Source organism: Anabrus simplex, chromosome 4 (genome assembly GCF_040414725.1).
Source record: "Anabrus simplex isolate iqAnaSimp1 chromosome 4, ASM4041472v1, whole genome shotgun sequence".
Classification (NCBI taxonomy): domain Eukaryota; kingdom Metazoa; phylum Arthropoda; class Insecta; order Orthoptera; family Tettigoniidae; genus Anabrus; species Anabrus simplex.
This window is the reverse complement of record NC_090268.1, coordinates 429588372-429603161: the sequence shown is the minus strand read 5'-3', so window position 1 is coordinate 429603161 and position 14790 is coordinate 429588372. Positions and strand designations below refer to the sequence as shown.

The window sequence follows — 14790 nt, the reverse complement described above, 5'->3', positions numbered from 1 at the left end:
ATTGAAATAATAACAATAAGATGGTTAAATGATCATTAACAATAAAATGGAATGTTACACCCTGTATGGAACATACCACTTAAAGTCAAAAAAATATTAAAGTTTATTTATTCCACCTATTCAATACATAAAAAGTGATTTTAATTAAGAATTAAAATCTGTGAATAAAATTAAGGGACATGTTTCGCCCTTACCAGAGACTTATATGCCCTCTCCTTTACATCCTTACTACAACCCCTAAATACCGTCATAACCATGTGCAGAGATCTGTACCCTTTATTTACAATCCCATTTATGTGATTACCCCAATGAAGATCATTCCTAATATTAACACCTAGATGCTTACAATGATCCCCAAAAGGAACTTTCACTCCATCAATGCAGTAATTAAAACTGAAAGTACTTTTCCTATTTGTGAAACTCACAACTTGACTTTTAACCCCATTTATCATCCATCATACCAATGCCTACAGTCCCTCTCACAACATTATCGAGGTCATTTTTCAGTTGCTCACAGTCTTGTAACTTATTTATTACTCTGTACAGAATAACATTGTCTGCAAAAAGCCTTATCTCTGATTCCACTTCTTTACACATATCATTGATATATATAAAAACACATAAAGGTCTGATAATACTACCTTGAGGAATTCCCCTCTTAATTATTACAGGGTCAGGTAAAGCTCTGCCTACTCTAATTCTCTGAGATCTATTTTCTAGAAACATAGCCACGCATTCAGTCACTCTTTTGTATATCCAGATACGCCGAATGGTCAAAGCACAGTGAATATAGTATGGAAGGAAGTGTCATAATCTTCATTACAAGTGAATCAGTTATTAGGTACCAGTATTAAATGTTCATAAAACTACTGAAAACGGCAGGCAAGCAATATGACTATGACAGGCATATCAAGACGAGTTGTCTGACTTATTTATAATAAATGCTGTGGATTGCACAGATCCATTAGTATGACCAAACATCCTCAAAATAATATACTGTAACTAAAGGTTGATAGTGAAAAGAATGGCTTCCATCTTAGAAAAGTACTAACTTATTTAAAATTCTGTGCAGTATTCGATGGAACATCAACTCATTGATTTTTATCAGCGAGATTGTACATAAGTAATAGGAGTTACGCTAATGTTATAATGTAATTTTGTATATTAATAATCTTGACCATAATGGCCAGTATTGGGTCCGTATTGACTTAATCACAATAAATAGAGAGGTGGATGATCCGCCTAGTCAATACTATGTGTTAATTTTTTTAATATTTACCTTTCACATTAACTTTATGTCTAGTACATGTTTCCAGAATATGCTCATTCTCTTCTTCAGCTAGTTAAATTAAATTATTGTATACAGGAATACAGGAACCCACAACCTCCCCACTGGTGTCTGGTTGGCCATTTTTGTTCTGTACTTAACATCTCTTCAACACTTACTAAATGTACGTAACATGACCTAATAGGTTGAAAGTCGGTTTCGATTACAATGCGGTTGTGAAAATTCAATATTCATTAGAAAATATTGTTTCACGTTTTTTTCCAATTCAGTATTGTTAAGCTAGATTGTGATTTCATGAGGGTGTTCCTTGTAGAAATTGTGTCATACTAAGCGCATCATGGTATTATTTCTCTGTTACTTCCTTCTAAAATTTAGAAATTCTAGTAAAATTAATGTAATTTTTGCCTTTGTTATAGATAACTTACCTTCCATCTTGCATACTGATTCTAAAGAAATGTTTTTAACGGCTAAGTTAAAGTACTGATTAGGACTGTTGAAACCATTATTTATTATCATAATAATAATAATGATGTCTTTTTCAAATTTCAGGTGGTTAATTATTTTAGGCATCTGCAAGAGACTGACAAGTTGCTTCTTGAAGAGGAACAAGCTCAGGAAGGGAAAGAAAGTGATAAAATAATCCATGTTGTCGATATTGTGAGCACTTCAAAAGATGGTGAACTTGGCAGTGAAAAACCAGATTCAGATGGGAAGGTATGTAGTCCATTTTTTCTTTCCTTTTCAGAATTTGTGTAGGACATGGATAACAAATCTTAGGCTACTAAGATACCAGCACCTCATATTGACCTTGCTCTTCTTCCTCGTAAGTAAACTATGACTTGTGTAAGAAGGTTTAATTGAAGATATACCTTGAAAAATCAGATAACCCTCAACATTTTTTGAAATAGGTGCTGCCAACTCTTGTCTGTGATGAGAACAACTATTGTTGAAATTTCAAAGCTCCCTGTATGGATCATTGGCAGATTGTTTCCCTCTGGATCACAAGATCACAGGTTCAAACCCAGCAGAAGTAGTCTTTTTTCCTTTTATTTTTTTCTGGCCTGGCTTGTCTTGCTACGGGATGGAGGAGACCGTACAGCCAACGACCCAATGCCTAATGTTCTGTGACGGAAAGTATCATGGCTCCCTACAAGGTCTAATGGCTTCAGGCAGGTGAGCTCATGTTAGAAGGGTTGTGGACCCTCAGTAGAAATGCTACTGAAATCCTATTAAATGTGGCGTTCGCTCTACATGTCAGGAGCGTATAATTTGTAAATGACATCAGGCTCAGGCTGCAAGCCAGTCATTCAATATCTGTTGCAACTGAATGGACCGATTGGTCAAGAGGAATTGCAGAAATGCTAGGGCATACCGTGGAAGCGATGTGCGTTGGCCTCACCTGACCGCCGTGACAAGTGGGCGAGGGCTACTGGTTCAAGGATGGTCAGGGTTAAAGAAGGTAGACCAAACAGTGCAACTTTGTGTTGCTTCACTGAACATCAGTACCTTGACTTGATGTAGCCGTGAATTGGCAGTTTTGCTGAAGCAACGCAAGGTTGATGTTGCTTGTATACAAGAAAGACGATGGAAGGGATGGAAGTCTTGTGACATTGGAGATGGATATAAGCTCATTTATGATGGGACATCTAGCAGCAGTGGTGTAGCTATTGTTGTAATTGCTGACCTCTGTAGCCATGTCACTGAGGTCTATTGATGCTCTGATCATCTGATGGCTTTCATCATAAACTCTACAGCCTACTGCCTGTGGATATTCTCAGCCTATGCTCTCCACACTGGCTGTGATGATGAAGAGGAAAAGAACTTTTGACTGGAGCTGCAAGATCATATACAGTAGAACCTCGATAATTCGAAATCGGTTAATTCAAAATCCCGTCTAATTCGAAGAAGCTCTCGTGCCCGGAAACATGAGATTCAGTTTTGCATGTTATTTAGATTGTTTAATTCGAAATACGGATAATTCGTAATTCGAAGTACAATGTTGGCCCCATTACCGAAATTCAGACTTTTAATTCGAAACAATAGTATGTTACAGAGTAATTTCAACTCGAAATTTATCCGCGTCATAATAGAACGCGTGTTCCGGAACGTGGAGGGGTAGCTTTACGCACTTACACTCACTTCGGTGCGTCTACATTGCGCTTCATGATTGCTAAGTTGAATGAAATCGGAATTATTTTGTATTCAACCTTTTAAGGAACGCCGTAATATCACGCAACAGGCAGTGTGCGGAAAAACAGAATCTGCGAACACTGGCGATGCCGACATTTGACGAGAAAGCATGGTTCATATAATAAATTCGTAGGCACCGAACAACATTGTCATTGCCAATGAAACTGCATTGCTTTCTTTTAATGCGAGCCCAAACGGTTTTATGGTATTAAAGCATCTAAAAGTGCAAATAGTACAGAATTCCAAAAATAATGCATTTGCACAGGGGAACCAACATCATTTATCCTCGTCTTTGAATTGTGTGATTTTTTCTTTCGTTGCGCGAGGTTATGTTTTCAGTGATTTATCCAAGTACATTATTTGAACATTGTAAATGCACCTTGTTGGACACATTTTGGAAATAACGTAGTTTTTTCTATGGCATTTGTTTAAACTGTGAATCGAGGTGATTGCATGTATTAATGGGTCTTAGAATACTTAGTGACGTGACAAGTGAAGAACGAGAGAAGTGCCATGGCGGGAAATCGTACAAGGATAGAGTCATAAGAAAGTTTGATTTTAAGGGCATTGGGTACTTCCTGTGTAAATACAAGGCATCTAAAATACATAGAGTATAGTAATCCAATAAATAGAACACTTGCACATGGGAGCCAGCATAGATTTCTGCTCGTCTTTGAATCGTGCTAATTCTTTCTTTCGTTGCGTGAGGTTATGTTTGCCAGTGAGATATCCAAGTGCATAATTTGAATACTGTAAATGCACCTTTTTGGATACATTTTGGAAACAGTTCTTTTTTCGTAGCATTGGAAAGGTATAAACTGTGAATCAAGGTTAACTGCATGCAGTAACGGGCCTTAGAATATTTTGTAACGCGGCAAGGGTTGGTACTTCTGAATTGCGAATTGGCGGTTAATTCGAAATCACGTAATTCGAAGTCCGATTTTTGAGTCCCAACGACTTCGAATTAACGAGGTTTTACTGTATCAGCATGCCCTGCAGAGGAATTCCTTATTCTCTGTGGTAAAATGAATGGGCATGTTGGAAACAAGCAAGAGGGCTACAGTGGCCAAGGGTGTAATGGTTTTCGGCACATGAAATTATGGTGGCCATGAAGTTCTTGACTTTGCTGAAGGTAATGATCTCATCAGTCATGCGTAGTCCAGCCACCCCTTCGCATATGCCAGTGATGAACATAGGAGCTAGATAGACTTCATTAATGTTTGGCGCACAACTTCACAGCTGTAAAGGACGTGGAAGTCATACCATCCGACCGTCGTCCCTCACAAAAGGCTGCTTGTGTGATATGAAGAAAACCTTTGAACGAGGGTCATCGTATGATTGTATATCCGCGTGCAACCAGTGATCTCGTGATTCGATGACTGAAGTCTTGTGCAATTATGTGATATACAAAATGAGAAAATGTTGGGCAGTTCTTCCCGATATAAAACAGATATTTATTTCTGAGGGGTCATAAGCATGACTCATACTCTTGGTGTCAGAGTTAAGTTGAATCAATCGTCGAATGTCAGCTAAGTTATAATATCGAGCTTCATTAAATTAATAAACAGGTGAAATTACAATTAACCTATCTACTTACTATCTACTTTGGAATTATAATTTGTTTTTATAACACTGCAAATGTGTCCAGCTATTATTTAAACCTCCCTGTTAGTGGAAATTCAAGGGGATATATTATTGTCATTATTGTCAAATGAGCCGAGAGTGGTAGTCCATAATAAAGCCACAAGTGTACGATTCTTTCAGTGAGCTGTCGTGCACCGACCTCCCACGGACTCGAACCGGCGGACTGCCAGGTGGAAGGCAGCCGGGGTTAGCAGCCGAGTCTTGAGCTCAAGGTGTCAGAGGAGATTAATTAGTGTTAGAATGATAATCAAAGACAGGAGACACCTTGTAGCATTAATGTAATTGAATAATAATTATAGGCAGATTTAGTTACTGTAAGAAAAGGGAAACATTTCAAGAAGTTACATGTAGTGGAGAGAGCTTGCGAAGTGCGCTTACACAAGAGTTGACTAAGAGCGGGGACTTGTTGATCACAACAAGTTATTTACTGTGTATCGACAAACAGAGGTAGTATGTCGGCGAGCCAGGCGGCCGCCGAAGCCGACAAAGAAATAAAGCCCAGTGCAAGGCCATTCAGGGTCAGTACAGATGCACTAGGGAAACAAGGAAAGATGACGATAAAGTAAGACAGTAGTGCCTAGGTAGCAGCACTTACTGTGACAACTATTGAGAATAGCCATTTGAGGGCGCTAGTGACTGGATGATCAGTTTAGCAATGCCCGTAAGACCCAAGGAGGTAGGGATAGAACTTTGAGTTCAGGAGCGGAGATATAACCCCTGGCCAAGATGGCGCGGGGCCTTCTTCCAGCCAGTAGTTCGTACTAGTCAGAACGATATTCTGTTCGGGCATAGCCCAAGTGCCGCAGGGCAAGATTCAGATAGACGCGTAGTAGAACAGTAGGCGCGTGAAACAAGCTCGCTCTCTCTATAGATCATTACATTCAGACTTGTAAATATACTGTACATAGTAATTTTAGTGTCCTCAGTAATAAAGGACAGGGAAATAATATCATCTTTTATTTCGGGAGTTGCAGGACGAGTCATACCTACAAATTACCTCCCTACATTCCGCTCGGCAGGTCAGGTAATACTTCAACATCCAACGGCCTGGTGACCAACCTACGAGATCGTCTCACAGGACAGGTAGGTCACGACAGGCACGTATAAAAATTTGGTGTCAGGTAGTGCAGGGTCCCGAGTTCGATCCTCGAACAGTGTCAACTCACCGAAATAACGTGAGAGAATCGCGACTTCGTAGAAGATTGTCCGTAAGAGAACCGCGACTTCGCAGAAGATTTCCGTGTGAGAAAGTCGCGACTTCGCAGAAGATTGTCCGAACCGCGCTACCGCGTAGTTTCGTTCGTGTGCCGCGCATCGCAGAAGAGGAGCATCACTACCGCAGCCTACTAAGCCAGCCCAGCAGAGGGGTAGCAGTCCAGTAGCAGACAACGCCATCCGGTGGAGACGCAGCACTACAGCCGACTACTCATCCAGCCCAGCAGTGAAGCACCATTGAAGATTAAGGTAAGCTGAATATTATTTCAAATGGCACGACAGAATAGTTCAGTACCAGCAGACCAAGGCACTGAGATGCTTGACGAGGTGGAATCAGTAAGTATGAGTGGGCCTTTTGTTACAGTAGTAGAAGGACATCGTCTCATTGGACGAGAGTTTGATGGCAGTCAACCAGATAGATTGCATGAGTTCATAGCTAACGTAGATGCTGCTGTTCGTATGATTAAGGATGAGGATCAAGAGTTGTTTTTCAAGTATATTTTAACTAAGGTTACGGGCAGAGCCCGAGATAAGTTGTTGTACAGACGTGATATACATAATTGGGAGAAAGCCAAGCGGGCATTGATAGAATATTATGGCCAGCAAGGCACGTTAGATTTGTACATTTGTCAAATGTTCCAAACAGCGCAGGACCCGCGAGAATCAGTAGCACTTTGGGCACACAAAATAGAAACATTGTCAGCTTCTTTTAGAGAGGCAATACTTGAGGATGAATTAGAGGAGGATCGTGACGCGCAGTTGAAAATAACGAGAAAAATATGTGTTGCTAGTTTCATACAAGGGTTAGCCAACCCTAGAATACAAGCTAGGGTACAGTCAGAAAAGGGCATTACTTTTGAGAGGGCCGTTGCACTTGCACAGCAGGAAGAAACCGTAATATTGTCAAAGAAGGCACGAGAGGGCTTACAACACAAACATAGTTCAGGATTTAGCAAGCGCAAACCAGAACAGGAGCGCAGTGCAGCACCAAAGTGGCATACTAAGCCAACACATGCTAGTGTTAGGGTGGTCTGTTACAATTGTAGCAAGGAAGGCCACATAGCAAGGAACTGTAAGAACACAGGAACGCAGGGGGCTCACACCACACAGACCGCTAGTTCCAATACAACTACAGGGGGCACATTCAGTAAATTAAAATGTCGCTATTGTGGGAAAACAGGACACATTGAACGTGACTGTAGAAAGAAACAAAGGGATAAGGAAACAGAGGTACGAGACACGGTGCGCATAGTACGTACACAACCAAACACAGTGACAAGGGAAAACAGAATTTGTTATCGTTGCGGCCAAAAAGGGCACATACAGGTGAATTGTCGACAAGGTGCACACACACAAGGTGCACGCACACAAGGTGCACACACTCCGGTGATGCGAACGGATAGCCGTAGATGCTATTCGTGTGGCCAACAGGGCCACATTCAGAGAAACTGTCGAAAAACCCAAGGCGAGTCCACAGGCAGTAGGGCCATGAAAGGCCAAACTCAGAGTGATCGCATAAGGGGCAAGGCCGTAAGATACCGAGCCCAATGCGAACATTGTGATAGGTGGTCACATCGAACCCAAGACTGTTGGTTCAAAAAGAAGGGCGGCAGTACGCAAGCCACGAAAGCCTCCGCGGCTCAGGCGGCAAACTAGAACGGGCCCGTAGCAAGGGGACAGTTACGGAGGCCCGCACACCAGAAGGTCCCAAGAATTCTGACATAGAAGGCACGGTGCTGATCCAGGTCGCAAACCAAGGAAGACCGTTGAGATTTTTGATAGATACTGGGTCCGATATCAGCCTAGTAAAGAGGCAATCGGTACCCAAGGAATGCATGATTGATGGGAGCAAATCAATTGAATTAGCGGGTGTAAGTAAGGGAATAATTTACACACAAGGTACTGTACGTTTTGCCATTGGAAACACAAGTCACACATTTCATGTGGTAGGGAGTGACTTCCAATTAACACAGGATGGTATAGTTGGGCGAGACCTCCTGACAGATAGCGTGATTGACTATAGGGAAGGTCATGTCACCATAAGAGGGCGACAATACCCTATGGGGGCACGAGAGACGAAGGTGATCCGTCTCGAACCAAGGACCCAGAAGGTCGTTGTTATAGAAGTAGATCGGAATCTACCCTTAGGAATTATTGAGAAGGAAGAGGTGATACCAGGGGTGTACCTCGCAGGGTGCCTAACCAAATCAGAGCACCATGAAGCAGTGGTTAGCATGATGAATACCACTGAAAAGGCGGTGACTTTACACAGTCCACGAGTGCACATACAGGAGGTAGATAAAACCTGCCTGGCACAAGTGCGAAAGGTAGAGCAGAACAGTAGAGTGGCAAACGGAGAACCGGCCACTCAGAAGCCCCGATCACAGCGGGTGATAGACTGTTTGCGAGTTGATCACCTCACGCAGGTAGATAAGGAAGGGATATACGCCATCTGTGCTGAGTACAATGATATCTTCCATCTTGAGGGAGACAAACTAACTCACACTGATGTACTACAGCATGAGATCCCTACCTCCCAAGATCAACCTCCAATTAATGTACGACCATATAGACTTCCCGAAGCACAGAAGGGGGAGATACAAGCTCAGATAGACAAGATGCTAAGTGATGAAATTATCACACCTAGCACATCAGCCTGGAATGCGCCATTACTTTTAATTCCCAAGAAGTTAGACGCCTCAGGGAAACAAAAATGGAGGGTCGTGATCGACTTTCGAAAATTAAACGAGATAACGATAGGAACCAGTTATCCCCTGCCATTAATTTCAGAACTGTTAGACGCCCTTGGCAAGGCGAGATATTTTTCGACCTTAGATCTCGCGAGTGGCTATCACCAGGTGTTGTTGAAGCCTGAAGACAGGCCAAAGACAGCATTCTCTGCGCTAGGACGCAAGTACGAATTCAGGAAAATGCCCATGGGTTTGAAAGACGCGCCAGCCACGTTTACGAGGCTGATGAACAACGTGCTCACAGGGTTAACGGGTATAAAATGTCTGTGTTACCTGGATGACGTCATTGTGTACGGGAGTTCAATCCAGGAGCACAATGCGAAGCTAAGAGACGTATTTCAAAGGCTGAGAGAGAACACGCTGAAACTCCAGCCAGATAAGTGTGAATTCTTAAGAACTGAAGTAGCATTCCTAGGACATGTAATTACTGACGAAGGTGTCTTACCAGACCCACGTAAGGTACAGGCCGTTAAGGACTTTCCGAGGCCTACCACTAGCCGCCAGATCAAGCAGTTCTGCGGACTGAGTGGGTACTATAGGAAGTTCATACCTAACTACAGCAAAATCGCGAAACCGCTGTATCAGTTAGTGAAGAAGGACGTTCCCTTTGTATGGGGAGACGATCAGGAACAAGCGTTCCAGATACTAAAGCAAAAGCTAATTGAGGAACCTATATTGCAGTATCCGGATTTTGAAAAACCATTCGTTGTTACCACTGATGCGAGCAACGAAACGGTTGGGGCAGTATTGTCACAAGGACCTATCGGAAAAGACCTTCCAATTGCCTATGCAAGTAGAACGCTTAATAAAGCAGAAATGAATTATAGCGTAACTGAGAAAGAATTGTTGGCAATAGTGTGGGCAGTAAAGTATTTCAGACCATATTTGTTTGGTAGAAAATTCACTGTTGTGACAGACCATAAGCCGTTGAAGTGGGTCTTCAACGTGCAAGATCCGTCTTCACGCCTGCTAAAGTTCAGGCTGAAGCTAGCGGAATACGACTTCGACGTCGTATATAAGCAGGGCAAACAGAACTGCAATGCAGATGCCCTGAGTAGGAATCCCACTGAACCCAAGTGCCAAGCGCGAGTGGTTAACTCGGCTCAGCACAGGTCTCACCCAGAGACAACAGTAGAAACTCAGGCCTCAGACGAGAATAGGGAGGAGGTACTGTCTTCAAAACCCGAGAACGCTACGGCAGAGGGAATTGAAGCGGACGGTAGCGAGGTTTCCGAGGACGCTAACGCAGAGGAGATTTCGCCCGAAGGTAGCTTATCTGAGGAAGAGAACGAATTAGGCGAAGCTGAAAAGCTAGCCATTTTGAAAGAGTGTCATGATTCTTTGGTGGGAGGCCACCAAGGAATAGCACGCACGTACGCCAGGGTACGTGAACGAATTCAGTGGAAGGGCATGAAAGGGGACATTGAGCGCTATGTACGCACATGTCCCTCCTGCCAAAAGAATAAAGGGACCAGACCAGACGTCAGGGCTCCCATGAGAATTACGGATACCCCGAACACAGTCTTTGAGAAAATATCCCTAGACGTAGTTGGACCTCTTCCATTGACAGAGGCAGGAAACAGGTACATACTGACATGCCAAGATCAGCTGTCAAAGTACATAGTAGCGAGTGCCATGCCTAATCAAGAGGCAGAAACCGTGGCACGGACGCTAATCAATAACGTAATAAGTATCTACGGGATACCAGAGCAGATTCTCACTGACCAGGGTAGTAATTTCATGAGTGATGTGTTTAAGACGCTGTGTAAAACGCTGCGCATTCGGAAAACACACACTACGGCCTTCAGGCCACAATCGAACGGTAGTATAGAAAGATCCCATAAGGTACTCACGGAGTACCTAAGGCATTATGTCTGCTCAGGGGAGCAGAATGACTGGGACAAGTATTTGCCTACAGCTAGCTTTGTGTATAATACCACAAAGAGCAATAGTACAGGGTTCACACCCTACGAATTAATTTTTGGAAGGAAGGCAAATATCCCAGGTGTGCTGCAAAAGCCACCTGAAATGAATTACAATGAACACCAGAACGTGGTGGAGGAACTGACGGCACAGCTTAGGCGAAATCACGAGGCCGCCAGAAAGACCTTAATAGAGCAAAAGGAATTAGAGAAAGAACACTACGACAAAAAGCAAAATGAGGTCACCTTTCAGGTAGGTGATAAGGTTCTCTTGCGCAATGACGCATTGCGAAGAGGAAAATCCAGAAAGCTAAGCCCACCATTCGAAGGTCCGTACGAAATAGTAGATGTTTCAGGGGTGAACTGCACCCTACAGATGAACAAGAAAGGAAAACGGGTGAAAGTACATAAGAACCGTTTGAAATTGTACTTGTAGAAACGAGAACTGGGAAGCGAATGGTAACACACATCCTGTCTTTACCTTGCAGGTAGACAGCAGATATGGCGCGAATGCTAGAATTGTTGTCCATCGTAGTAGCAGTGATAGTCGTGACGTCACACCGCTACAGAATAGCCGGAGAAGTACTGGATGTCAAGGTGACACCATATGAGAGTACTCCAGGGGCATACTTCGACAATCAGGGTGAAATACAGTTATACCATACGGAATGGACATTAGTTACCTATGTAAACCTGAATAAATTAAGTGATGTATTTTCAAATGTCAAGAGACACATACACTAGACTCAATTAATATGTACACAGTTAGAAAGAAGTACTAACCTAACATGTCAACAGGATGTTAAAATGCTAAGTGCACAATTAGATAGAATTAGGGAATCGAAGGAATTAATTACGAGGATTACTAAACCAATAGGGGAAACGGATAACACTAGGCGAAAAAGAGGCCTAATTAACGCAGTAGGTTCCATCGCAAAGGCATTAATTGGAACATTAAGTCAAGAGGATGCCGATAAATATGAGTCAAAAATTAGTGAGTTAGAGCAGGAACAGCTTTCAATTATGAAAATTGCAAAAGACCAGATGATAGTAGTAAAATCAACATTGCAATCTATGAACAGCACCATTTACGATGTCACAGCCAATGAGCAGAAATTAACTCAAAACATTGCAGAAATTAGATCTTATCTTGCCAATAGCACGCTTCAGATTACAGAAGCACTTAAACAAGTAGAATTAGAAAACTCAGTGAATAGGCATTTAATTGAGATTGAAGGCCTTCTCATACAACTGTATGAGCGTTACAGTGTTGTATTATCAGGTATAATGAATGCTCAGGTAGGAGTCATTCAGGTGCAAATAATTTCACCAGATGATATTATTAAAGGTTATAAGAAAGCTCAGGGAGATTTCCCTAAAGGATTGTCCTTGCCATTTGATTTAAAATCAGCTTACGGCTACTTGATTTACAAGGTAGCCACAGTGGAAGTGTTCGCTAACAAAAATTATCTAGTGTACGTCATCAAGACACCCCTTACAGATAGAGTAACTTATACATTGTATCACATGATTCCATTCCCCACATATATGAAGAGTAATCCACACCATTTTGTTTATATTCAAGAGACCAAGGACTATATCCTTATGGACAAGGAGAAACAAACTTATGTTCAATTAGACAAGGATCAGGTAAATCAATGTAAGGTAGTAACACCCAGTTGGAAACTATGTCGTGTTAAATTCCCTATTAATACAGTGTACACTCAAAAGAGTTGTGCAGTCCAGCTTATCTTAGGAGTTAGTCAGATTCCAGATTATTGTGATAAAAGAATACTTCCCGTTCAACAGCTCATGTGGATAATTATCAGAGCTAACAGATATATATACGTATCCCCAGAAGAAGTTAAAGTAACATGTATGTGTAAGGATACCACCAGTGATATCAGATTAACAGGCACTGGTATTCTTGTTTTAAGTGCAGGTTGCACAGTGTATGGGCCACATAGTAAAATACAAGGTGTAGGTGAAGTGAACACTACACAAAGTAAAGACTTTGTACCAGAAGTCACACTTGATTATGACTGTTGTGAACAAATAGGTAGTGAAATCAAGTTAGAACAGATACCCGAAATGAATAAGTTGTCCTTAAATAATTTGCTAAATCACATTAACGATTTACAATGGGCTACCCATAAGACACAAGAAGTGGAAGATATGGTGAGACAAAAAGAAGAAGAACTGCAAAGACAAATGGTCTATCAGCATATTAATGTATACAGATATATTGTGTGGATAGTTGTTGGTATCACAAGTTTAATTTTAATTTGTTATTGTTGTAATTGTTGCTGTCCGAAACTAGGGTTTCCAGCAAAGAGATGGTTTAATGATGCACGGGCTCATTGCCCTAATATATGTATAAAACAAACGGTAATCACGAAGGGAGATAAGGTTAAGACTTCAGATGAGGATTTAACTATATTCCAACGTCCCAGGCGGATCCGGGGACGCTCGGAAATGTCTGCGGAGATCATGGAATTACACTCCAGGCCTGCTGGGGGACGCCCTAGTACGCCTGTGAGATCTATAGAAGCAATAGAAATGATGCAAGTGATAATCAGAGTAGAGAACAACCTTCCCCTTCACCACAGGGTCGCCGATCGTTACGCACAAGTAACATCAGAGTATAAATAGTGTAGGACAGAAATGGACGCAACGTATGGTTGCATCCATTTCTTCCCTAAGGGGGGAGATGTCGTGCACCGACCTCCCACGGACTCGAACCGGCGGACTGCCAGGTGGAAGGCAGCCGGGGTTAGCAGCCGAGTCTTGAGCTCAAGGTGTCAGAGGAGATTAATTAGTGTTAGAATGATAATCAAAGACAGGAGACACCTTGTAGCATTAATGTAATTGAATAATAATTATAGGCAGATTTAGTTACTGTAAGAAAAGGGAAACATTTCAAGAAGTTACATGTAGTGGAGAGAGCTTGCGAAGTGCGCTTACACAAGAGTTGACTAAGAGCGGGGACTTGTTGATCACAACAAGTTATTTACTGTGTACCGACAAACAGAGGTAGTATGTCGGCGAGCCAGGCGGCCGCCGAAGCCGACAAAGAAATAAAGCCCAGTGCAAGGCCATTCAGGGTCAGTACAGATGCACTAGGGAAACAAGGAAAGATGACGATAAAGTAAGACAGTAGTGCCTAGGTAGCAGCACTTACTGTGACAACTATTGAGAATAGCCATTTGAGGGCGCTAGTGACTGGATGATCAGTTTAGCAATGCCCGTAAGACCCAAGGAGGTAGGGATAGAACTTTGAGTTCAGGAGCGGAGATATAACCCCTGGCCAAGATGGCGCGGGGCCTTCTTCCAGCCAGTAGTTCGTACTAGTCAGAACGATATTCTGTTCGGGCATAGCCCAAGTGCCGCAGGGCAAGATTCAGATAGACGCGTAGTAGAACAGTAGGCGCGTGAAACAAGCTCGCTCTCTCTATAGATCATTACATTCAGACTTGTAAATATACTGTACATAGTAATTTTAGTGTCCTCAGTAATAAAGGACAGGGAAATAATATCATCTTTTATTTCGGGAGTTGCGGGACGAGTCATACCTACAAATTACCTCCCTACATTCCGCTCGGCAGGTCAGGTAATACTTCAACATCCAACGGCCTGGTGACCAACCTACGAGATCGTCTCACAGGACAGGTAGGTCACGACAGAGCCATGGCTTTTTAGTATCGCTCAGAGCAAAAGTTTAGCTGCCCGCCAATGTCCATTGTCACAATTAGAATTAAAGAAGGTTCAACCTATTCAATAC

At 42.4% G+C, this 14790-nt stretch overlaps 1 protein-coding gene across 1 annotated transcript in view; it reads left to right on the top strand.

Moving 5' to 3' along the window:
- The window catches only part of fs(2)ltoPP43 (female sterile (2) ltoPP43), a 63576-nt gene that overhangs the window by 25239 nt on the left and 23547 nt on the right, over window positions 1-14790 (top strand). The window contains exon 3 of the mRNA XM_067146642.2: window positions 1838-2002. Within this exon, the coding sequence (XP_067002743.2) occupies window positions 1838-2002 (165 nt within the window). The remainder of the gene's footprint in view (window positions 1-1837; window positions 2003-14790) is intronic.